Below are 26,522 nucleotides of genomic sequence, written 5' to 3'. Positions count from 1 at the left end.
AAGGAGAAAAGGAAAGTATTTGAAATGCAAATGACAAGATTTATCAAAGTAAGAAAATATTCTTTGGTCTAGGGCTAGAGACTAGGAGAAACAACCATACTTAAAAGTTGAAACCAGTTTATTTAAATAAAAGCAGCAGAGTCTTTTATCCAAGGATTGTAAGTTCTTCAGAAAAGAATGAAACCACTTGCTTTATTAAGTTGTAACACCTGTCCTCAAACGAGAATCTCCTAGCCAAAAAACAGGTCCCAGGCCACACCCAACTTGGTCATTGTTTGGGCCATAATTGGCTCTGAATGTAAATAACAATTGCTTTGGTTTGGGCCAGAAACCCTGCTCCTCCCAAATTGATTTTTTTTGGAGGCAGAGGGAGGAACTAGGTAAAAAGAGTCCATTCTTGATCCTTTATTACTGATTGAACTTTACCTCACTCAAACTGAGATCTGTTTAAGACCTTAATTTAAAAAGGCCAAAGTCTCGCACTGCATCCAGGGCCATCTCCAGTCCTCTTGTTCTGTATCTTGGCCGCATCTTGACCCAGATGGCTCTGGAGGGGAAAGTGAGACAGACTCCCTCCTTCAAATTCAATTCACTTGCATGTCCTGGCATGCCCTCCCCGATGTCAGTTGTTTTTGAGAAAGCAGCAGAAACAATAACAGTTTGTTAGTGGGAACTTTCTATTAAGAGGTCACCAAGTGACTGGGGATATCTACCTTGTTAGTCCATCCAGATTTTGCAAAATATTCTCCTTCCCTGCTCCCCATTACAAACAACAGATTTAGAGAATAAATTGGAGTTTACCTCAAAGAGAAAGCACTAATATTGATGAGGCTTGGAAAAGGGTTTTGATGAGGGGAGCCCAGAAATGCTCTCTGACTTTGGGGGTGAGCCATGAGGTAAAGCCCTTGAGAAGTTCCTTGTAGGAGAGATTCTCCTTGAGCCCTGCCTCTGCGAAAGACCCACCCCAGGGAATCCAGATCTAGGTGGGAAGGGGTTGAGTACCACTCCTACTTAGCCAGAGCTGGAGATTCCAACTCCCTTGAATTGGAGATTAGCCCAGAGACCTTCATTCAATTTCAAGATTTTCTATTCTGATTCCAGCTCAAACTGTACCCAGCCCCCATCAGGGGCTGCCCCCAGCTTCTAACCTAGGATCCAATTATAAAAAGAGGCAACTTGAACCTCACTTCTTGCAGAGGACCTAACATGCCATGCTATGCCAAGGAACCTCTCTCTTTGCCTAGCAGCAACCCTCTGCCCCCTGGAATGACATTCTCTTTCAGCATTACCCCCTCACCTATTTCCCTAACAAGACTTTATACCTCTCTGTTGGGATTTCTCTGCTGGAAACTACTTCTTGTCAGGACCTTGCTCCCGAGGAATTCAGTCTTTCTATTCATACATAGCAAAGGCTGACTTCGCAATGCCAAGAATAAACTTCTTTTTGCCAGTCTAGCTTTTGGGTTGGCACATTCCTTTAGGACCTCTGTGCTGCAAGAAGGGGTTCCCACAAGTCCCTGCCCTGGGCAGGATCCTTGGGGACCTAACCCCTAACCTCTTCATTTAGCTCCCTGACCACCGGGAATCGGGGGGAGCAGAACCTCTTCCTTTGCTTCCCTGAACGCAAACCTCTCCAGTTTTTTTAAAGGAAAGCCAGACTAGCTGAGACTTGAAGCCAGGAGGCGGAGATGGAGAGTCCCACGCACTCAGAATGTAACCAGTTTAGACCCACCGAAATGGGAGAGGGGGTGCCCCGGATGAAGAAAAGCAAAGGGGGCAGCGTCACTGGCTCAGAGTAGGAGGGGGGAGGGGCAGGCGAAGAAGACTGAAAGGTGGGAGGCCCCAGGGCTTTGGAGACCAGGCCCAGTCTGAGAGAGCCGGGGAGCCGCTGGGATACACCGAATAGAAGGTGCCTGAGCAGAAGGTTTGGGAAGATTAATCTGACAGCTGAGCGGAGGACGAAGGGAGGCGGCTGAGCGCGCTCAACGCGAGTCCGAGGGACTGGGGCGTCCGGGGGGGCGGGGGAGCAAGGCCGGGGCAGAACCGCCTGCGAGGGCTGGATTTTCCGGCGTCCCCGGAAGTTGTGGACGACCATGCGTTTTTTTCTAATGATTCCGGCCGGGCAATGACCCTGGGGAAGCGGCACAGGACAGGACAGAAGGCCCCGGGCCGCGCCCCCAGCAAGCAGTGGGTCGCGCGGCGCTAACGCCGCTCAGGCGCGCATGCGCACGCGCAACTAGCCAGACCCGGCCCTAGTACAAAGGGGCTCCTCCCCTCCTCTCTTCTGCACGCCCATGGTGGTCACAAGGCTTTCCTCTTCCTACGGAAGCGGTTCCTGGGACTTCGGCGGCTCTTCCGCTGGGCGTCTGGGAGGCCAGTAGACTCCGGCTGCTGGCGGCGGGATGTTCTCGGCGGGAACCGAGAGTTTGCTCCTTCAAGCCAGGTGCGGCGAGAGGGCAGCGCCGTCTGGGGCTGGGGGCTGGGCCCCGGGGCTGCGCTTGGGGCACTGGGCCCTGCCCCGGAACCCGCCCGGCGTCTCGTAGGCGGGAGGGGGAAAGGGGCGGGGCCCAGGCGCCGCCCCTAACGTAACGTCCTCAGCCCACCCTTTAAAGCCAAGGGACCAATTCCGATCGATTGAAGCTAAACCCTTTACTCGGAAACGCGGGAAATCAACCCAGAATCGGCCGGAATCCAGGTCTCGCATAGAGCTAGGGGCACAAAGCTTACTGGGCGTGACATTAGCCCAGTAAGTCTTGGGTTATTGCCTTTGTTTTAGTGTGGAAAAGCCCTTCATTTCTGATGTTGTGAATTGTTAGTTCTGTTTCTGTTTTACTCCAAAGTGTAAAGAAGTCCTCAAAAGCTACTAGAAAATGGGTGGTCTAAGCTAGGGTGTAAAAAATGTAAAATGTTGTGGAAAAGGGAGGGACCCCCCCCCCCTCTTCTAATAGCAATGTGGAGACACATGATGCAGAAAGATGCCCTCCGCGAATGCAGATATGTGATTTATCGGGGCTTCTGGGTTTGTGAACCCGGAGAGGTTCAGGGACTTAACTAGTTCCCGGTCACACACCAGATCCTATTATAGTTCTTTGATTTATTCAACTGCCTTTCAACATTATTATTTCCTTGGTAGTTCTTTGCATTTTATACATTTAAGAGCCTTATTCTGAGAACGGGTCTGTGGACTTCACCAAACCGCCTAAGGGATCCCTGACAAGAAAATAGTTAATTCCTGACCTACATCACCTAATAAAGAGTTTGAATGGAAGGACAATATTTTCAGGTAGTACTAAGGTACTGCCTGAACAAGAGGTGTTGGAGTTCCTTGAGGTAGGAAGTGGGCAAGTGAAGCTTTTGGTTTATATTGGAAGCCTAAAACCACAGTGCCTATTCAGAGGGGGATAGCTATGCTAATATTTATGGAGAGCTGTGTTGTTGGGGTGAATGAGTAAGGGAGGAGACCTAGATAGTTTGCGGTAGCAATAAATAGGATAGGTTATAAGTATAAGGGCTCATGTCCGACCCAGATTATTATGTATTGTTATTATTTGTTTGGTAATGAGTCGGATAAGTCAGATTTGTAGGATTTGGATTCGACTGGGGAGTCGACGTTTAGGCGTTGTGAAAATAAGACAAGGGAAAATTATGATAATGGTAGGGCAGAGATGCCTATAATAGTAGGGCAGATGAAAGGGGCAAATAGATTTTCGTTCATTTTTTTTCTCAGGGGAACGGAATTTCTGGGAGTTTGAGGATTTCTTCTGGAGGATAAATATAGATTATTTCAATACCGATGAGTTGTAGTTGGAACGAGCAGAAAATGTTAATGATGGTTAGGCCGGCAACGTGAAATCATGCTGATGTTTCTAATTGAGGCATAGCTTTGAGGAATTGTTAAACTCCGCTAATACTTAAGTACTATGTTGGTTTCTCAAAGATGTTTGCATTATATGTGACCAGTTTTCAATATATTTTAGGGTCGACATTTCTAGTACAATAGGCATGAAGCTGTGGTTAGAGCCACAAATCTCTGAACATTGACCAAAATAAACTCCAGGGCGAGTGGAGGTTAGAGTGGCTTGATTTAATTGTCCAGGGACGGCATCTGCTTTTAGTCCTAGAGAAGGTACTGCTCATGCGAGGAGTACATCCTCTGATGAAATTAACATTCGAATTGGAAGTTCTATCGGAAGAACTACTCGATTGTCAACCTCTAGTAGTCGTAGTTGTCCAGGGGTTAAGTCTTGAGTTGGTACCATGTATGAGTCGAAGGATAAATCCTCGTAGTCAGTGTATTCGTAGCTTCAGTACCATTGATGTCGTATGGCCTTAATTGTAAGATAAGGGTTGAAAATTTCATCTATTATATAAAGAATGCAAAGGGAAGGATACCCTATCTGCTATATAAAATGGTACTTGCTTGTTAATAGTTCTTAAAGATATCCTCTAAAACTGAACTTGAAGGATTTTGTAATCTCAACCTTCTTCTTTCAGGACTAGAAAGAATCCTTATAGCTTTTTCATGATGATGATGACTATTTGGGTTAGATTTTCTTTCATGCCTTTTGACCAGAATTGCAGTGTTACATGGGTAGTTAAGTAGGGGAATGAAGGAGATGGGAGAGAAAGCAGAAGAGGGCGATAAAATGATGGTTTGGGGCCTATATTCATATGTTCAGCTTTACTTGAGCTTTGTCTTTATATTGGATTATAGACAGTAGTCTACTCCTAAATCTTTCTGCATGTTAACTGAGGCTGTGAACTATCATGAATATAATTAGAATTCTTTTTGCCTAAATATGCTACTTCATCCTTATTGTAAGATGAATTTATAATTGTTTACATTAAAGCTTAAGGTACAAGTTTCTCACTTTCATGGCCTCAAGAGATTTCCCTTCATTTTTTGTCCTAGCATTGGAAGAACTTCCTATTATCTCTCCACTAGATTTCACATTGTACTTCTTTCGTATCGTTTATAAAAATTATAAAATTTATTCTAACACTGGCTCATGAGGAACCTCACTCAGTTCAGATGTCTTTATCTAGAGAAATGTCCCTCCATTTTTTTTCCCTGAATCCTGTACATGAATGAATGAATGAATGAATGGTTGAAAAATCTCTCTTTAACGTGAGCAAAATTTTCCCTTTCCTCTCCCATGAAGTCATTATGTATAATAATATTTTTTAAAAATGAGAAAAAGATCAGCAAAACTCAAAAATATATTTTAAAAGTCTGAAAAGAAATGCTTTTTTAAAAAAAATTAAAGCTTTTTATTTAAAAAATTTTTTTAAATTAATTTTTCAACATTGACTCTTGTAAAGCCTTCTGTTCCAAATTATCTTCTTTTTCCCCCTTCCCCCTCCCCTAGATGGCAGGTATTCCAATACATGTTAAATATGTTAAATCCAAAATATGTTTACATATTTATTTATAAAGTTATCTTGCTACACACACAAAAAAAAAAATCAGATCAAGAAAGAAGAAAGAAAAAAAAAAAAACGGAAAGAAAACAAAATGCAAGCAAACATCAGAAAGAGTGAGAATGCTATGTGGTGAACCACTCAGTTCCCACAATCCTCTCTCTGGGTGTAGATGGCTCTCTTCATCATTGAATCTCTGGAACTGGTTTGAATCATCTTATTGTTGAAGAGAGCCATGACCATCAGAATTGATCTTCATATGTCTTCCTGTTGCTGTGTACAGTGATCTCCTGGTTCTGCTCATTTCACTCAGCATCAGTTCATATAATTTTCTCCAGACCTCTCTGAAATCATCCTGCTGGTTGTAAAGAAATGCTTTGTTAATCACACTTGTGGACTTCTGCAAAGGAGTGGAAGTAGGAATGTCTTGTCATAGCTCTTTTTTGAAGCCATGCTTATTCTTTGTAATTTTGCAATATTCATTCAATGTTTTGTGGATGTCTTTTCCATTTTTTAGTTTTAGTCATTTTGAATATTTTTTTCTTGTGTCTGCTTACTTATTTGGTATCAAATCCCATGCTTTTCTGCATTTATCATGTTTATGGTTTTTTATAATACCCCATTATATTGATATATAATAATTTATTTATCCATTTTCCAATCAGTGGGCATTGATTTTTTCCCCCAAAATTTTTTGCTATAACAAAAAGAACTGTTATAAATGTTGTATATGGGGCCCTTTTTTTCTTATATAAATAACCTCCTTGGGATATGTGCCTGGCTGTGCACATTTTAATCTTTTTATATACATAGTTCTGAATTACTTTCTAAAGCAGTTCTGATTTACAGAAAAAGCATTTTCACTTGGCTGCACCACTTTAAAACTACTTTGACTTTTCCACCATGTTTCCCACATCCATTTATTTACCTCTCCAGACTGCCCCCACTTCCTTTTCAGCTTTTTTTTTTTTTTAACATGTGTTGTCTTTCCCCCATTAACTGTAAACTCAAGAGCAGGGAATGTCATTTTTCATATTTGTCTGTCTAGTATAGAGGAGCCTGACATATATTAGGTATCTGATAAATGTTTATTAGCATACTATATACCAAATAAACTGACACATCATGCCATTATATGACATTTTCTCTTGGCAATTTGATTGGTATAGCATTAAAAATGTAAATTAACTTCATTATATTTGTATGGCCATTAGCCATGAGCACTGAATATGCTTCTAGCTATTTAGGTTATTCTTTATTTTAGGTATGTTTTGTAATTGAATCTATATAAGTCTTGCATGCTTTAGGAGATTGAACTCTAGATATTTAATGCATTTTGTAGTTCTTTGGAATGGAATTTTTCTTTCTGTTATTTCTTCTTATGTTTTGGAGGGTGTATGTGTGTGTGTGTGTGTGTGTGTAGGTAGATAGGTAGGTATAAAAAGATTGATTTTTGAGGGTTTATTTTGTAGCGTGCAACTTTGCTGAAGCTATTGTCTCTTAATATTTTTGCTGATTCCCTAGGGTTTTCCAATTAAATCATAACAGCAAACAGGGATAGTTTTATCTCTTATATACCCATCTTTATTCCATTCTCTTGTCTTAGTGCTATCACAACACTTGCAATACTATATCAAATAATAAAGAGAGTGGGCATCCTTATTTCACTTCTGTATTTACTGGAAAAGGTTCTATTAATTTCTTCATTGCATATAATGTTTGCTTTTGGTTTTAAATAGATTATTTTTTTATATTTAGAAAAGGTCCTTCTGTATCTATAGTTTTAGGGTTTTTGACATATGTGTGTGTATGGATGTATATTTCATAGGTCTTTTTCCTTTTTCTGAGATTGTTCATTTAAGATCTCTATCTGGTCTTTCAATAGTTTGTGTATTTTATGTTTTTGAAGACATTTCTCTAATTCTTTTGTGTTCTTAGTTGTGATAGCTTTTAATTGTGCATAATTCTGATTATTCTTTTTATTGTAGTTTTGCTGTAATTTTACCTTGCTCATTTGTTTTCCTTAACCAGACATGAAAGTTTATTGAACTTTTTAGGAAAAGGTGAAAAAGATGATGGTGGGTAGGGGAATTGGGTCTTTTTAAAATTTGTGATGTATATTTCTGAACTTCTGATATTGTATTATTATGTTTTTTTTTTAAAGATGCAGGCTTTATATAAGAGATTTGTGGTTTCATGTACAATTTTTCAATACTTCTCTACATGTGGAAATGCTCATATTTGATATTTGTTAAGTTCAGAAAAAACAAAAAATTAAAATTAAAAGAAAGTCTATAAGGATTTCTGTGGAATATTTATTGTTTAATTTGTTTTACTTCTTTTTTCTCCTAATTAACCACCACTTTATTTTCCTTTTCTAAAACTGAACAATAAAGTGAGAATTTTCCTGTCCAAATAAAGAATTGGATCTAAAATGAACTTGGACTCCTATAGTAATGGTTGACTCACAAATACTTTCTATACCAGTTCTTGTCTCTTCTATTTAAGAACTAAGTTCATTATGTTTCCTCCTTTCCATTTATTTATTTGTTTGTTTATACATTCATTCATTTATTTATTTACCTACCTATCTATTCATTCATTCATCCTATCTATCTATCTATCTATCTATCTATCTATCTATTTATCTATCTATCTATCTATCTGTCTGTCTGTTTATTTATTTATTTTGCTAAGATAATTGGGGTTAAGTGACCCAGGGTCACACAGCTAGGAAGTGTTAAGTGTTTGAGGCCAGATTTGAACTTGGATCCTCTTGACTTCAGGACTAGTGCTCTATCCACTGTATTACCTAGCTGCCCCTGTTTCCTTTACTTTTACATGTATGTTCTAGGAATGACTTATATATATATGACCCCAAAAAACTTTTTTTTTTTTAATTACTGATTTTTCTATTTGTATTAACTTAGAAAAAAAATGTTATCTTTCTGGCTCAACAGTAAGATGGGGGGTGCACAATAGGGAACTCTAAGTGAGCTTATTAGATAAATGTGAATGTACCTTCCAGCTTTAAATCATGTACTACCAAATTATAGCTAATTGGAAATTCCCTGTTTTTGTTTTTTTTACTTTTTAAAGCTTTTTTTTTTTTTTTTTTTTTTTAGCATACCAACATGCTTCTACTTTTAAATGAAATAATGTTATAAAGAATAAAATTCACATTGGTTCTACCTTAAATTTAATAAGCAAATCCAGAAATAGAAAGCAAATTTAAAGAATCTTTGCATCCTTGAAAAGAATTTTCTGCATTTGAGAAAAGGGTGACTAATCTTAGAATTTGTTTTACTTTTAATTGTTATCTTAAAAATGTGTGGAGAAAGAAGTTTTTCATTTTTTAAATTCATTATACTGTCTGAATTAACATAAACTTATAAATAAGTATGATCTGAATTAATGAGGAGTTAACTTGTAGGTATCTCTTAATAAAAGTTAAATAATGGTTCCCCTGTCAAAATATGTAGTATGAAGTTTGATAAATGGGCCATGTAGAAAAGGTGATTCAAATCAATCAGTTTAAGTATTTATTTGACTAAGTATTTGATTTGATTTGACTAATTTATTTGATTAAGTATATTATTGTGTGTTCAGCAATGGTTTCCATGTTTTATTTGGGAAACAATGATTTCATCATAAATGTATTTGACTGTTTTATTAGAAAGTTATATTGTAGCTATTCAAGTCAACAGTTTTGTATTACTTGATTGAATTCCTAATACTTTACCATCTTTTTTTTTAGGGAGATTCAGGATGAGGAACTAAAAAAATTTTGTTCGCGAATAACAGGACTCCTTCAAAAGGAAGACTTAGGAAATGAAACCACTGACTGTTTGCAAAGACTTTACCTCATTGTCTCGGCCACAAAATATTCTAGGAAGTGAGTGAAAATAGGCAATGTTCACTCTACCTCACCCAGTAATGTATAAAGCATTTATTGATCTCACAGAAATTATACCATCCTTAAAACATTTTTCTTTCCTTTTCCTTTGAGTTCTCTGGAACAGCATTGAACAAATCATTTCTTCTAATAGTTGAAGATGGCTCTTGTATTCCTCTGATTTGTACATATTTCTATCACTAAAATACTGTTATTTATATTGATACAGTCTAAGATTATATTCACTTTTTAGAAACCACTTCACAGTTAACTTATAGTAAACTTGTGGTCAACTAAAATCCCTAAAATAGTTCTCAAGATTCCTTACAACAGGGGTAATTTCTTGTACACTAAATAGTTGGAGTCATTTTACACTGGAGACAAAAACAAAATAATGATCAACTTTAAAATTTGAAGTAAAACTTTTTTTTTTTTTTTTTTTTTTTGGTACAAGAGAAAGGAAAGGGAATATGCATTTATATAGTGGCACTCTGTTCCAGGCACTTTGCCAAGTACTTTTTACAGGTATCTCATTTGATCCTTAGAACAATCCTATAAGGTAGGTGATATACCCCATTTCACCGTTGAAGAACATTTGGGTTTCTGGGCAACAAATTAGTCTGGTCCTTTTTTTTTAGTGATTTATTTCTTCTCCCCAAAAGTGCCTTATTTCTTTACCCAAACTAATGTTTGTAATGAGTAATCAAGAATCCTGAATATGTGAAAGCTATATAAAGATAATGTCTTGGGGGGGTCATAATCAGTCTTGGTTTATGAGGTAGGTTAGTAAATGAATTCTCTGAAATAGAAGGTGTAAGCATATTAGTTTCAATTTGACATGGTTATATTTTTACAGGCTTGAAAAGAAATTTGTGGATCTATTGCTGTCAACATTATATTTCCCAAAGTGTCCTGAACAGGTTCAGGTACTCTGTGCTGCCATTGTGAGAGAAATATCACCTTCTGAAAATTTGACATTGCTTTTTGACAGCATCCAAAATACAAAGCTATTAAGCTTGATCTCATCAGTTCTGTTGGCTCAGGTAACTTGAACTCATATTGCTATTTTTCTTTATGTGTCTGATCCCTTTTACTAGTTGTTTTTGTTTTTGTTTATTTTAGAGCAAAAGATGGAAAGTTAGATTCTCTTCCCTGCCTATGCCATTAGTCATGTAATCTCTTACTCCTTCCATGTCTATGAAATAAGTATTTAATTAAATAACATTGTCTGTATAGCTTTTGAAGTATCCCTTAAGGAAGCAAGGAAGGAAAATAAATGCTGTTGTACTATGACACATTTGAAGTATGACACCCCCCATAAATTAGCAAGGTTAGTTCTGTAGATTTTTCTAAACTAGAAATTGCTTAACGTTAGTAGTAATCAATAGTGGGGCAATTTTTATTTAAATGTTGCTCTTTCTATCATATAATCATACTTATGTTTTTTGTGGGTCCATTTAAAAACAGTTTTTGTATCTAATGAGTATATATTGAAATTTAGATATTTAAATAAACTTTTACAGTAATTTAAAGTGAATTCTTCAGAGATTCCTATGTATAATAACCTAAGCTATTTAATTATGATAATATGACCTGGACTTTCTTTATACTTAGAAGGAAATTTTTAAACTTTGATTTTATGGAGTAATTTAAAGTTAAAAGGTGATTCATCCTGTCCCTTTAACACCTTTTCCCATACATGAACTGTTAGTTTCAGTGAGCCTTACAAATGACTTTGCCTCCTGGAATAAGTCTAATACCTCTAACATTCATTGCTATTTATTCTACATCGATGAGCTATAAATGTGGTTTTGGGGGGTTGGGGGGGAGACGGAGAGAATAGGTTACTTTTTGTGTCCTTTAGACTCTTGGGAAATTTTGGATATTGTTCAAACACCTATTAGAAGAAAACTGTTGTTACAGCAGATGGCGCCAGAGGTTAGTAATGTCTGAGAAAGACTGACATTAACTCTCATCAGGGAAACGGGAGGTATTACCTAGCTTTCCAGTGTGAAAGTGATGGAAGACTCCATTTGGAACTCACTTTCCATACTAAATTCTCTTTTGAGCTATGTGGACTACTCAGTCTTCTTCTCTACTTGCCTTTACTTAAGCGAGTTTCAAATCACTTGGTAAACTGGCCCTGAAGAGTCATGGCGTAGATTATATAATTAGAATGGTACATAGGACTTAGTTTTTATAATACCTAGGTTTGAATTGTGGCTAACTACAAATGTGTGTCTGCTACAGCATAGAGTGCTTCACTAGTTATTTTATCATTTGCTTTTTCAGGTTTAAAGCCATTTTATTTGTTTTTAAAAATAGTTCATTCCAATAATTAAAATTTTTAAATCCCCAAAACTATAACACTGAGCTTTCTCTTTTTTTAACTGTTACCTCTATGGAGCTTAGCACTTAATCTCTGTTAATTTAGATTTTTTTTTTTGTTTCATTTAAGTTCTTTTATTATTCAATGAGCTCTTTTTATATTGCTATGAGTAAAAAATAGCCAGGCAAAAAGGAAAGCAGTTTATCTTCATTCAGTATTAGTAATTCTTTTTTTAAAAAAATTTATCCCACCAATTTAGAATCATCCAGTTTTTCCTTCTGTTTTATATTTCTATTTTCTTCAGTATAGCCTTACCAAATCTTTGAATTTCAGATATTCCTACAGATTAAGAACTTGTATGGGCAGGTGATGGGAAGTGACATAAGTCTTCAGAGTGGATGCTCTGGAATGTTACTTTACAGATTTCTGTTGGTTTTTTGCTTTGGAGGAAAATTATTGAAGCATTGGTTCAGAGAAAAGTTATTTGATCTTTCTGGCATTAACTTTTAAAGTTTTGGATTTTTAAAAACAGATTTATTTATTTAAATAGTATTTTATTTTTTCAAATACATGCAAAAACAGTTTTTAAGGTTCATCTTTGCAAAACCTTGTGTTACAAATTTTTTCTCTCCTCCTTTCTGCTTCCCCCAAACAGCAAGCAATCCAATATGGGTTAAACATAGGCGATTCTTCTAAACATATTTCCATGTTCATCATGCTACACAAGAAAAATCAGATAAAAAGGGGAAAAAGCCATGAAAATGAAAAAAAAAAAGCAAATAAACAACAACAAAGGTGAAAATATTATGTTTTGATTCACCTTCAGTCTCCATAATTCTCTCTGGATGCGGATGGCACTTTCCATCCCAAGTCTATTGGAATCGTTTGACTCTTATTTTCAACTGCATCAAAAAATTAATAGTATCTTAAATCCCTTCTTAAAGTTATTTGGCCCTAAATATGTAGCATTTATAATACCTTATTCTGGAGTATTCTTTGGAATTAAACCATTTATTTTTTCTGTTAGCTGTATCCTTAATACTTAACAAATAGACTCCTATTTTATGTTATTAGAGCAACCAAAGCTCCTATTCTTGACTTCATTCCACTTAGAATTAGAGTTTTCAAAAGCAAAATAATAGCACCAAATTGCTACTGTATTTCTTTTTAATATGTAGTTTTTTCTTTGGGGTAGCTTTCATATTAAAAGAATGAGACTGATTTCATTGATAGATCTGGGACAGTAGAATGTGATCTTCCTACCTGCCTTGTGCAGCTGGGATTACTATAATTATTTTGTGGTAAGTAAACCTTGTAGTCTTCAGGTTTTCATATGTTGGTCCTTTTCTCCCAATGGCCCTTTTACTTATAATGCTTCATTGTGCATCAAGAAAATCTCAAAGGACATAGATTTATCATCTATCATTTTGTGAACAAATTGGAAGTTATAGCACTTGTTTGAAGCCACAAGGACAGGGAAATACATCTTCTTTTAATCTGTGTTTGATTTGAAGGGCAATAAAAGGGATGAGGTCAGAGATGTGGGGCTGCGTGTTACAAAAATCCTTGAAAGTCGACAGCCTGAGGGACAGAGCTTAAGATACCTCCTGCCTGTCTTGTCAAAGGTCATTACCCTTTCACCAAAAGTCCTCAAGGAAGGTAAAAATGGGTTTTATGTGTCGTGACACTTTTCCTTTAATACTTTTTTTGTTGCTAGTTATTGTAGGATGAAAAAGAAGAAAGCTATTGTGCGTTTGAATCATTTTAAGGAAAAACATACATACAGAGCACCAAAAGATGTACATTATGTATCAAAAGATTGTATTACCAGTCTTTTTCAGCTTGTGCCATTTTAAGGGAAGGATGTGTAAACTCAGAAAGGATTGATTATCATTTGATTGCCAGTTTGAAGTAGTTTTTTTCTGAGAACCATTTTAACAGGTTTTGGTTTAGCCCATAAATCTATTTAGGATGTTAGAATAATAACTTACATATTTCCTCTACTTTTCCTCCCTCTGCCCCCAAACCTGGTAGACCAGATAAACCTCCTCAACAAAAGACTAATTGACTGGCTTCGTTATGCAAGTATCCAACAAGGAGTTTCACAAACGTCTGGAGGCTTCTTCTCTAATCCCTGGGCCAGACAGGTAGGCCATGGTGTTTACAGAGGTTAGATCTCTGATCATTAAATAACTATAGGAACTTTTTTCTTTGTGTCTGTTTATGAATCCCTGAGCCCACGATGCTTAGGATAGCTTTGTTTTATCAAGTTCATTTTTTAAACAGAAATTACATTGCTGTGTCATCTTTTCTTGCCAGTGTTCTAAAACCGATGTATCTTCTATCACTGAGCCTCAGTAACCTAGAGAAATAAAAGACTAATTGTATTTTAAATCTCTACAAACAGCACAGTTGTTTTTTGTTTTTGTTTTTTTTCTCTGAACCTAAAGGCCAATGACAGTTATAATTATTCTAGCTGGAATAATTTTCATATCCATATCTAGAAGATGCATGTCCAAAATACAGGGAATGAGTTTGCATCAGTAGCAAGAATGAGCAACGAGACAGAAACAAAACTTATTCCTTGCACAACTGAAGATTCTATTATTCCTGCTCTTGTATATCTTTCTAAGATTATGCCTTTTTAGGTATTTTTATGTCTCTTAGCATATAATCTGATGCTATTTGGATTTTTTTTTTTTTTTTAATCTCTTTAAACTAACTTAAGTTAGCTGCTTGGGAGATTTTGTAATTTCCCATCTCTTTTCCTTGTTGTATCCTACAGCCTGGCCCCATCACTGAGGTAGATGGTGCAATTGCCACAGACTTCTTCACTGTACTTTCAGTAGGCCAGCATTACACAGAAGATCAGTGGTTGAACATGCAGGCCTTCTCCATGTTGCGTAAATGGCTGCTTTATAGTGGGAATGGTGAAACAGACAGTCCAGATTCAGGTACTGACTTTGGAAGCCCTTGAGGATGAGCATGTCTTTAAGAAAGACTAGCATTACTATGAGAGTATAAAAGAAATAAAAATTTGCATTATTGATGTCCTCATTAGGTTAACATTTGGTACTCTTTCTGAAAATTTTATGAAACAGTAGTATGTTTGAGATCTGGAGAGTATTAGCAATAAACTGTTCTTGATGAAGTATTCTTAATCAGGTTAATAAAAGACACTGATTGAAGATGTTTTGTATTCTTTGATTTGATGAAAATTTAGATTCAGTGGTCCAAGATTAGAAGAAAACTTGAACTCTACTGTATGGTTGGACCAAAGTTTTATGAAAAATGTCAGAAATAATTAAAGAGATATACAGAGGTAGCTTCTTTTGTATTTGGTGATTGTTACAGTTAATGAATTCTCTTGGAAATGTTATCTTTTTTCTTTTTGTCTCATTAGTTTCCTCATGTTGTCTCTTTAAATTGGCAGTTTGTATTTCCCTAGCTGAAGATGTGAGTGGAGTCAATTACTAACGCTGTGGCATCTATGCTCTTCCTGGCCCCCTCACTTCTCCACCCTCCCCCCCCCCCCCCCTCCCACTCACCCATACAGATGATAAATCAGAGCTAGAGGGCTCTATTATGTCTATGGTCTCTGCTACCTCTACCTCTAGTCGCCAGCTTCCCCCAAAGGAGCGCCTGCGAGAGAATGCCTTTGAATATTGCCAGAGACTCATTGAGCAGAGTAATCGGAGTAAGTTGTGTTTTCACTGGTTTTCGTGTTTTCAAACAAATCATCTCTAATGAAACATAAAAGTTTGTGACTTCTTTGGAACTTGTAGTTTTGACCAAGAGGAGCTTCCTAGGACTCATACTTTTGAATTGTGTTTAAAATCTGATGATTCTTGGGGCAGCTAGGTGGCTCAGTGGATAGTGCACCAGTACCGAAGTCAGGAGGACCCAAGTTCAAATCTGGCCTCAGACACGTAACACTTCCTGGCTGTGTGACCCTGAGCAAGTCACTTAACCCCACTTGCTTCAGGAAAAAAAAAATCTGATGATTCTCTGTAAGTCAAGTATTATGGGAAGCAAATTTTTTTTAGTTATGAATGTCATTAAAGTTGGTCAAAGGATGTTTTAAATCACTTTGTAGCTATAGTGGTTCTATTATATGTGGGGCCCATAAAGAACACTGCATTGAAAATAAACATAACCAGTGTTCTTAAGATGCCTACCATTTCAGAATCCTCTAAGCAAGGATATGTAGACACCTTCAAAGAGATACATTTATTACATTCAGACATACATGTCTGCTTTTTTATAACGAGTTAATGAGTTGAAGAGGAACTCTACTTGACTTATTGACAACTTTGAACTGCTTAAGTTTTGATTTTCAAAGAAAATAAGTTAAAAATCCCAAGGGGCAAAGAGGGTCTTCATAGTTGTGATGAATTTTGATGCCTGTCTTTGCTTGGTTCCTACTCTTGACTCTTTCTAGAACACCTCCTATGTGAAGTGTGACCCCAGATTCCATAATATCCTGTCTTTACCATATGACTTTCAACTTCCAGCCTCTATAAGAGACTATATATTTAGGTTTAAAAAATTTAGGATAAATTCTTATATTTTAATCATTTAGTATAGTGAGAACTGAGTTCCTTCATTTATTAAACAGTTAATACTCTCATTTTCCATGAATGATTTGTAGGAAGTAAGTGAACTTAATTTGTTCTTTTAACCAGGAGCCCTGAAGAAACCAGATTGTGAGTTGCAAAAAGCTGTAAGTATTCTTATAGGGATATATAAGGATATATCCACCTATAAGGATAGGTGGATAGGGAAGATCAATTAAAGTCCTACTCATTTTGCTCTGATGAGGGTACTCTCTTCTTATGCAGTGTCTGGTTGAAGCTGTGATTATATTGGATCTACTCTGTAGGCAGGATTCCTCCTTCATCTACCGGACTCTCTCTCGTCTAAAGATCTTACACGGGCGGCTTTGTGGAGATCTGACTTATGTTCGAGCATTGTTGCCAGTTGCCCAGTTCTTCCTGAATCACAGTGAGATGTCTTGCTCATTTTTTAAACCTAATTTTGTTGGTCATTGCTCAGGATGGTTAATCCATAGTTTTTCAGAGCTTTATGTCTGTATCCTTTGAAGTAGGCACGAGGAAAAATTGCCATTATGAATTTCACTGATGCTATGACACAAATGCATACTTAGAACAACCTAAAATAATAGATTGAGACAAGAATCAAGCAGCAATTAAAAAAAGTTTTTATAGCTATGGCATTTTAAAAATATATATTAAAAACTCCTTTATAATCTTTTTCTTGATCAGATTGGTCAGTCCTAGTGTAAGCTTAGTGTGTTGAGCCCTATCTCACTGGCTTTGGCTCCATTTCTTGGAGTCTTTATCTACTTGATTAGCTGCTTCGTTTATATTGAGAATGACTGAACAGACAAGGGCCAGGGCACTGAAATGATCCATAGAGAATGTGGTGGGAATATACCTTGGTTTATGTTCTTATCCTACCCATAAGACTGACTCATTCCATTCCTTGATGTATCAGGCATTTATTAAGTGTTTAATATGTACCAAGTGATCAGCATACAAGGAAAAAATTGAAACAGTTCTTATACCTATATGAGTAAATACAAAATAGGTACAGAGTGATTTGGGGAAAAGAAGGTATTAGCTAGTGAAGTGGTTCATGGGAAGGGACAGACCAGAAAAAGCTTCTTGTAGCAGATTGATCATGAGGTGGGTCTTCTAGGAGACTAGGAATTTCAAGAAGTGGAAGTGAGGATGCACTGGATCCATTGCATTTCACGCCTGGGAAATGGCTGCTACAAATGTGTAGAGAGAGGACATGGCATACATAGTAACACCAGAGTGGCTGGGCCATGGCTTCTCTGTGTCTTTGAGGCTGCATTCTATCTGATGCATTTTTCTATGTATAGAATTATAGAGTTGAGAGCTGGAAGGGGTACGGATGAGGCAAGTGAGACCTAGAGAAAAATCATCACCAAAATGAACATCCTACAAACTACTGGGTCAGAAACTGCTTTACAGTGAAGAACGGGGAATATTTAACACATGCAGCTCTCACCTGCTGCATGTAGCAGATCCTATATAGTTACATCTATTTGTACAGCTGAATTTGGAAATACCTGTGTTATCAGAGTGAAAAACGATTTCTGGAATTTTCGATACTCATTTCCATAAACATACACAAAGCCAGAAATCTTTGTCTATTAAGTTTTAACAAGAAAATTCATCTTTGCATGGCACATTGGCTTTCTTAATTTCAGAAATGTTAACAGTGATACTGCTTTTTTCTATAACCCTTTCATTTTATGTACTTTTCTCCTGGCCAATATTCTATAAGTTAAGGCTTATCTGTTCTTTAACTTTGGTTCATCATGATCATCCCTAAATGGTACATATAATAGCATCGTAAAGATATTAGAACTGGAAGGAATCTTGAAACACTGCCCAGTCCAGCCTTTTTACCTTAATATAGATGCACAAATTCAGTCTCAGAAAAGTAAAATGATTTGCTGAAGGGTCACAGTGAGTACGGTGACTTGCCTAAAATCATTGATCTAAAATCATTGACTCCAAATTCACCCTTTGGCTTGATACATTCTTCCAGGTGAAGCAGCAGCAGTTGATTCAGAAGCAGTTTATCAGCATTTGTTTACCAACATCCCTTCAGAGTTATTCTATAATTCAATGTTGGCCTTTGAATTCATCCAGTTCTGCAGGGAAAACATCCACTTTTTCAATGGAAATCTTAGCGTCTTCAAATCAAACTTCCCAAATCTCTTTAAGGTATGTTCATGTGTTCTAATACCCCTTTTGCTGAAATCAAGCAGGTCCTGCAAAGAACAGGAATGTTTTGGGCTAAAACCAAGTGTATAAGTTGCACTATTATTTATTCTTCATTAGCTTTTCTAGGTGACTTCTTAAATGCTATGGTTTTGAATTGGAAAGTATTCTGAATGTATGTCTGTAAACCCGGGTTTAAATAATTCAGATTCAGATTCCACATATTTTCATTTTACCGAATGATTTACAATATAATTTGAGTAGAAAACTTCTTAGTTTATTTTAAATATAAATTATTTATATAACTCTTTGGTGGTTATTTCACAAAGTGAAGAACACCTGCATAATCTTTTTTTATCCAAGCTTATGTGTATTTTCACTGAGCTTTTTTCACCTTAGTGACAATTTCATTGCTAGAAGTCCAGTTTTTTAGATATAGTTTGAGTGATTAGTGGCTTACCTAAAGTCATCTAATCAATCAGTGGTATGTCAAGGCACCACCATATGTATAAATTATAACAATTTAGTTCTCCGGATGAAACCAGAACTGTTAATGTCCATCATCTGCTAAAACTCTCAATTAGTCTTGTTTTTTTCTACTAGTTCTTGGCATGGAACAGTGCATCCCTAATCTCAGAATTTGTGGATATACTTCCTGTTTTCATTGATGCTAGTACAGCCATTGAGATGCTCCATGTCCTCCTTGATTTACCATGCTTGACTGCTGCCCTAGACCTATATATTAGGTGAGTCCAGATCTCCACTTCCTTTTTGTAGGAACATCCTGTCAGGTGAATCTTCCCTGTCTTTACTTTAGCCACATAATAATGATGACTAGAAAAATGTCATTTGGGCAACTTAGACTTTGGAAATGGACTTGCCTTCCCTTGTTAGTGCTATTCCAGAAAGCATGCCTTTTATGACTTGGACTTTGGGTTTCTTTGAATGAAATCCTGCTTTATTTCATGGATTATTATTGCTTAAATATGTGAGATTCTTGTTGCTTTAGGAAGTAGCAGTCTGGCCACTTAAAGAAAACAGAGGCTTAGAATCTCCAGAGATTCTAAGTGGCAGAGATGGGGAGGGACATTCATGGAGGCAAGCAGTAATACTATGTTACAGAGAACAACCAATAGTTGGAATGCAAATGGGAGCTGCACCAGGGAGAGCAATATGAAACCCTCCTAAAAAAGGTAAACTGAAGTTTGATTATGAAAGGTTTTTTTCATTGCCAAATTGTAGACTTTGCATTTTATTATTTAGTAGAGAGCCATATCCTAGAGGTGATAATGTGACATAGTCAGACCTGTGTGGAGGATGAGTCAGTATAGTAAGAGCTTAGTTGCAAAGACCTCAATTGGGAGGCTATTGTAATAGTTTCAGGGAACATGTAATTGAGGCCCAATCTGTGGTGGCTGTCTCATGTGTGTGAAGAGAGAAGTGACAGACCCTACATATTATGGAGATTGACTCAACAAAACTTGGTGACTGATTGCATGTATCAAAGGTGAAGAGTTGAGCATTACACCAAAGCTGTGTGCCTGGATAACTACAAGGATCTATTACCCTTGACAGAAAAAAGGGTAATATAGGAAAATTACAATACAAAAAAATACAGGAAAAAAACTATGGAATTCTACTTTGGACTTGTTAACTTTAGGCAGCTGGAACACAGTGTGTTTGGAACCCCAGACACTTATTAACTGCGTGACCTTGGAGAAGTCACTGAACTTCTCAATCATTTTTGAATCTGTAAAATGGGGATAATGATCGCACCTACTTTGTAGCATTGATGTGAGAATCAAATGAGATGATGTAATTAATATCCTTTGTAAGTCTTTAAGTTATATACATGCTATTAGATGATGTTTATGATTATAGGTCATCAAAATACTCAGCATCGATTGGTGATAGGAAACTAGTGCTTAGAAGAAAAATGGGGGTAAGATAAAATCGATTTGAGAATCACCTGGCTAGAGATGATAATTGAACCCAAAGGTGTTAAGAAAAATCAAAATGGAGACAAGAAAATACCATCTTGCAAAGAGTGAGAGACACAGGATGGTTCAGCAAAAGTAGGTAAAAAGAATAACTAAAAGGTTGATGAGGTCCAGGAGGATGTAATAATCAATAAAAAGCTATTGGGGTTTTCAAAGCAACATCAAATAATGGAAAGCTTTCTGACCCTGGACTCAGACATTCTGGATTGAAATCTCACCTCTTTGGTATTTCTTTTGTGATTTTGGGTAAGTCATTTAACTTCCCTGGATCATCAGTTTCCTCATCTATAAAAATGAGATCACTAGTTCTAGGTCTAATTCTATCATCCTGTCATCACTGGTAGCTTTGATGAGGCCTGTTGCCATTGAGGAGTGATGAGGTCAGGAATCAGATTGCAAGGAGTTAAAAAGTGAGTGAGATTTGAGATCAGTGGAGAGCAGCTGGTGCCTGAGTAGGTGGAACGCCATACTTAGTGTTGGGAAGACTAAGCGTGAATTCAGCCTCAGACACTACAAAATGGAGACCTACCTAGGTCCCCAAAACAGCACCTCTCTAGTAGGACCGTTGTGAGGATCAGAATGCACATTCTCTTCCTCAAAGAAAGCTCTCTGAGAGCCAAAGTAGAGGGGATGTGTTAAAGGGTATGAGGTTAGAACTGGAAAGAATCTCATGATGAATCACTTGTTTGGGTTGGGGAAACAGTGGGGTTGGAAGCTCAAGGAGAAAAGATTTGGGATGGACACATCAGGGCAATAATAAGAGGATTACTCTGTGGGAGAGCTCAGTTGAAATTGTATAAAATAACTTTGTAGAGGGTCCAGTCAGCACCACTATGTGACTTCTCCAGGGGCTCAGCAGCTTCCTGAGAGATGGACAGAGGGGGAGTTATATGGCGTCAAGTTATGGGGAAGAGATGAGCAATGATAGGACTAGAACTCGGCAAGGGATCTGAGGATACAAAACAATCTGATTTCAGCTATTGCACCAAGGTTTTAAAGAGCAGGTAATGATCAGGGAGCTGTAGGGAGGATGAATAATATGATCCTATAGCCATGGTGAGCGAGTCTCTAAGGGACATCCTTTTAGGAAGGTTCTAGTAATGACTTCCCAAAATTCTGTCAAGGAAAGATCTCATGACCTAAGACTTTATCCTCTTTTCTGGGATTTGATGTTTTGGTGATTAGGTCATCATCTCCTACAAGTGAGAAGCCTCTCTGGGATCCAACTCTAAAGCCCACTAGCTGCTTGGATGGTTTCCGAGACCCTCACTACCAGGCTCTCTTTCAGTACCTGCTGCGCACAAAAGCCAGGGGAATTGTCAAGGGGTAAGACTGGCTATCTGGTTCGTTTGCTGTGGTGAGAAAATTCATGGGATGGGAGTGGTGCTAGGGCCTTTCTCACTACTGCCTTATGAAGGGCTTGAGAAAATCTGTGAAGAGAATTCTGCCCATGCTGCAGGCTCTGAGGAGAGATTGGTGGGGCGCTAGAAAAGGTGGTTTCTCTAGTGAAATTCGATTGAAATGTCTTGAGTCTGTCTTATCTTCTCTTGCCTAATTTGTTTTTTACGCTAAGAGAAAAAAAACAAGATGTTCCAAAAATATTGTCAACTATTAATCTAAATTTTCTTTTATTTACCAATCCCTAAACCTCCTACAGAAACCAGAGAATTGACTTCTCCTTTGAGGTCACCTGGAAAATTCACAAATTATACTACCAGCCCCTTTTATTCTCAAGAATATACTTTTCTTTGGGGAGGAGAGGAGGGAAACGCCAAGTAATCAAGGTTAAATGACTTGCCGGGGTCACACAGCTAGTAAATGTCAAGTGTCTGAGGCTGGATTTGAACTTGGGTCCTCCCGATTCCAGGGCCAGCACCTGAGCCTGACTCCATTGTGCCACCTAGCTGCCCCTAATTCTTTTTTAAGTGGAAGTCTGTGGGGAACAGTGGTTTGGAATAGAGCCAGTTTTTAATTATGACTCACCTACTATTGTAGGTCTGATATTGATTCTTGCTCCTAGGTTGACTCCACTCCATCAGCTATTGAAGCCCATGGCCAGTTGTTCACGAGTTGTACAGTGTGCAGAGATTGTCCCTATTTTAATACAGCTTTTCTTTACTGTGGTGACTGAGGTAAGCATTTTCTTCCAGATACTATTTTTCTCTTCAGTTCTATAGCTGTCATATTAACTGTCCTTCTTAGAAACTTCCAGTAACTTATTACATGAGTTGTCTGGATTTCTCATCCCGGTGTGTCCTCTTTATAATATGGTTTCAATCTCCCTCTTTCTCTATGTTATATAGTCTAACAAATTTGGGTTTCCTACTCATATTTTGCAGTTTCCAAACATACTTTTTGTTCCTGATTTTTATTCACCTGAAATAAAATTTTTGGCTATATATACCAATTATTTTTCAGGTCTCATCTGAAATGTCATTTCATGTGTGAAGCCTTCCCCAATTATCCCAACTGAAAGCAAACTTTTTAAACTACCACAGTCCTTTGGGTCTCTGTGGAACACTACTCATTCATCTTATTAATCATCTAATTAATCATTCATCTAATAAAAAATTGTAATCTCTTTCTTTAGGGGCAGGAACTGCTTTTCTTTACACTTAGCTACTAAAGGACAAAACACATGCATTCTGTACCATGTTTAGTTCATTGAGACATTCATTTTGGCAATATTTAACTTCAGTTTGCAGATGGGATACTAATAAACCAGCTTGTAGTACTACTGTTGGAAAGAAGTGATTCACTCTTTGATGTTCCACAGTTTAAAGCTGCTGTCCACAGGTATATTTCTCCTGCCTTTTTTTAATCTACTTACCTTAAAATTTCCAGACTCTAAATTACCTTCTTCAGGATTCTGTTCGACTTTTTTAGGGTTAACCGACTTGCCCAGGTTCACATAGCTAGGAAGTGTCTGAAGTCACATTTGAACTCAGGTTCTCCTGACTTTAGGGCTGGTGCTCTATCCACTGCGCCATCTAGCTGCCCTGTTCTTGACCTTTTTTACAGAACTTATTCTTTGGAAGATGTCAACTATCCCTCTTTAGAGCAATTCCTCAATGTTTCTGTGTAGCTTCCTACTCCTTTTGTTTTTGCAAACCCTTTATATAGCCATTCCTGTTGATGGTGACTTGCATTATTTCATTCTCCATCTTCATAGCCTTTTTTTTTTTTTTTTTCCCTAAATAAATGTTTCTTGGATTTGTCTTCCCTTCAGTCACTACTGCAGCAAGCACCAACCAGGCCACAGCCTAACCAATCTTTCTTCTTTCAAAGCAGTTCTGGTCTAACTTTAATGAAGAATATTTTTATTTTGTTATTTATTTCCTTTTTTCAAGAAACCATAAAATAGTTTCTTGTTGCCTTAAAGAGCAAGCTAATTTTTTATTTTCTAACACTAGCAAAAACCTGTTTCTTCTATCAGCTGGTCTCACTGTCCTTTTCATATAAATTGTGATAGTATGAAAAGTCTGGTATCCGGATATCTGGAAAGGCAAATTTGTTAATTTTTCATGAAGCGCCACTTATTCATGTACTTAACTTAAAAGCCAAGATAGATGCTATCTCATTTCACATAAGAAACTTCCATCACTCGAATCTAATTAAATGCTACTCTGTGGAGGATTCTATGAAGTTTGGAAGTATAGAAACAACTTTTGCCTTCATAGGTTGTCAATTCTTTGTTTAATATGCATCTGGATGACTACAATTATTTTTAAATTCTCTAAGACTAGCCCAGCTTGATAACAAGGTATTGGAATATAAATGTGCAAAATGCCCCAGAGGACTCAGAGATCTAATTTGTAATTATGTTTTGGATTTTGAATCACAGCCTTCCCAGAGTTTTGAGTTAGTCTGCTTCATTCCCATCTTCTTCCTCCTCTCAAAATTACAAAACTATACAGTTCCTTTGTGGTTCTTTGCATTTTCATATATTCATGGATTAAGTTAAGTGGGTAGGGGGGGAAATCCATAACTCTGTAGATTGAGTATTGCCTTGTCTACTTTCATTTTTAAAAATTTATTATGCAAACCTATACAAAAATTGAAAACAAAGAAAAAAATGGAATGAGGCAGATCTATTATATTGAATTATGTATTGTGTTATGTAAAATTACATTTTGGTCCATAGCAAATGCCCCTAGAGTCTATGATTTTATGTTAACTCTAATATAAATGTCTGTTGATTGTATAACCATCTCTCCTCTGGCAGGGTAATGAGTTCCCAGCTTCTGGTTCTGTGTAAACTACATCCTTCTCTTGTAGTTGAACTGTCTAAGGAACTACTGGAGTTCACAGGAACCATCAGCAACATCCACAGCAAAGAGAACATATTCACCAATGTGGTAAGGAGCATGCTTAGCTGCTGCTTATTTTTGCTTTATCACTTTTTATTTGCTATATAAAATTCTGTGGTTTGTTTTGAGAAAATTAAGCTACCCATTCAGATGGGTATCTTAGAATCAAGGTTACTCATAATGGCTTTCTGTGTTTGGTTAAAGGTTTGGGCAATTGGAGAATACATGTCTGTACTCTATGACAGGAGGTGTACTGTGGAGCTGATCAACAAATTCTTTGAAGCCCTGGAGGCCTTGCTGTTTGAAATTACCCAATTTCGCCCCTCTGCTACGCTTCCTAAGTGCTGTCCACGAGTAATCACAGTTCTCATGACCACACTGACCAAACTAGTCTCTCGGAGTCAGGATTTGATTCCCAGGTACATCATTAGGAAGTAGGAAAAAGAAATTTTAACTATACAAATCCATTTCTCACAAAAGAACTTCTTTACTAAAATTACATGATCCTTGCTCTATATCCTAATGATCTATGCCATGAATAACTTTGTGTATCTCCTCAATTTGGTCCCTAGGATAGATATTAAAAATAGACTAAGCCAGACTCCGTCACTGTATTATCTTAGGTACAGTCTTTCTTGGCCTGAGTTTTCCCCTCTAAAGTGAAAAGGTTTAAAGTCCCTTTCAGTTTTTAGACTACAATTCTCTCTATTTTTTTCAGGGTTTTCTTGTTCCTGTCCAAGGTGAGATCCTTTGCTGAGAATCCTGCTATGACCTCTGTGTATGATAATGAGGAAGACATGGAGACTATCCTGACTAGAGCTACTGAGTTGATGAACTTACTAAAAATGCCAAGTGTGGCTCAGTTTGTCCTGACACCATCTGTAGAGGTGTCTAACCCACGTTATCACCTTGACACGAATACCTCTTTGCCTCTGGCCCTGAGGATGGTCAGTCAGCTAGTTGAGAAAGAGACTGGCCTTCTGCCCGGGCGAGGTGCTGATGTGACCCAGTGCACACCGGAAGACTCAGATTTAGAGCCCCCTCAGCTTGCATTTAGCTAAGCTCCTAAATATTGTAACAAGTGTGAATGTAAGGAGATAGATATCCATGACCATGTTGTGGTCTCTCTCAGGTTTGGACTTAAATAATTGGAAAGGTGCTATTCTCACACTGAGGTTGGAGGTGGATTTTCCTAGAATCAAGGATTGTGGATCTACTTAGATGTCTAGGAAGACACGTACCCAACTCCTTTGGCAAGACAATAGTAACGTGGTAGTGTACTCCAGCTAATGAAAGTGTATAGAGAAATCTGATTTCTCTTTTTGGTTTTAGGTACATGAAATTGTAGTTTTACTTTTTTTGTTCCCTGAGTAAAATCAGATTTCTTTGCAGTTATTTTCTAAGCATATTAAAGTAGGCATTTTATTATATCTATTTTTCCACTTAAATCTTTTAATATAATACTCTTAAACAAATTTGCACCATTTAGTATTGTTATTTGTCAGATAAATACATAAAAAGATGTACAATATTAACAGGAACGAAGAATCAAGTTTCTTGCTGGTGGTAACATCCAAGAATAAAATTTAACATTCCTCCCTCTCCCCCATCCTATTTACATTAATGGAATATTTGATTTCAATAAACAAAGATAATATATTCCCTTTTGGAGGGATTGATATTCAAAATATGGTATCAGTGAAACATCTGAATAAAGGAAAAGAGGTAATATGAGTTTTTGCATTTGCTCTAATTGTGCGTCGATAAGACTGTCAAGCAGAAAGGAGT

General features: G+C 37.2%; 1 protein-coding gene across 2 annotated transcripts; it reads left to right on the top strand.

The window, feature by feature from the left end:
- Positions 1–2,262: 2,262 nt before the first annotated feature.
- Positions 2,263–26,468, top strand: AP5Z1 (adaptor related protein complex 5 subunit zeta 1). 2 transcript variants are annotated; one of them, XM_003761557.4, is made up of 17 exons: positions 2,263–2,443; positions 9,179–9,316; positions 10,173–10,359; positions 13,160–13,304; positions 13,680–13,792; positions 14,431–14,599; positions 15,202–15,342; positions 16,331–16,368; positions 16,487–16,649; positions 18,249–18,427; positions 19,028–19,170; positions 21,610–21,750; positions 22,445–22,556; positions 23,123–23,220; positions 24,650–24,782; positions 24,939–25,153; positions 25,453–26,468. In XM_003761557.4, exons 1-17 carry the CDS (start codon positions 2,403–2,405, stop codon positions 25,793–25,795), a joined length of 2,499 nt encoding a protein of 832 aa, XP_003761605.1. In that variant the 5' UTR covers positions 2,263–2,402; the 3' UTR covers positions 25,796–26,468. The 2 variants fall into 2 exon arrangements, with proteins under 2 accessions (XP_003761605.1, XP_031796883.1); XM_031941023.1 differs by lacking the exons at positions 16,331–16,368; positions 16,487–16,649 and having other exon boundaries at positions 2,264–2,443.
- Positions 26,469–26,522: the final 54 nt, after the last annotated feature.

This window comes from Sarcophilus harrisii, chromosome 1 (genome assembly GCF_902635505.1).
Source record: "Sarcophilus harrisii chromosome 1, mSarHar1.11, whole genome shotgun sequence".
Classification (NCBI taxonomy): domain Eukaryota; kingdom Metazoa; phylum Chordata; class Mammalia; order Dasyuromorphia; family Dasyuridae; genus Sarcophilus; species Sarcophilus harrisii.
Note: the sequence above shows the minus strand (reverse complement) of the source record. Positions and strands in the feature narration are given on the sequence as shown.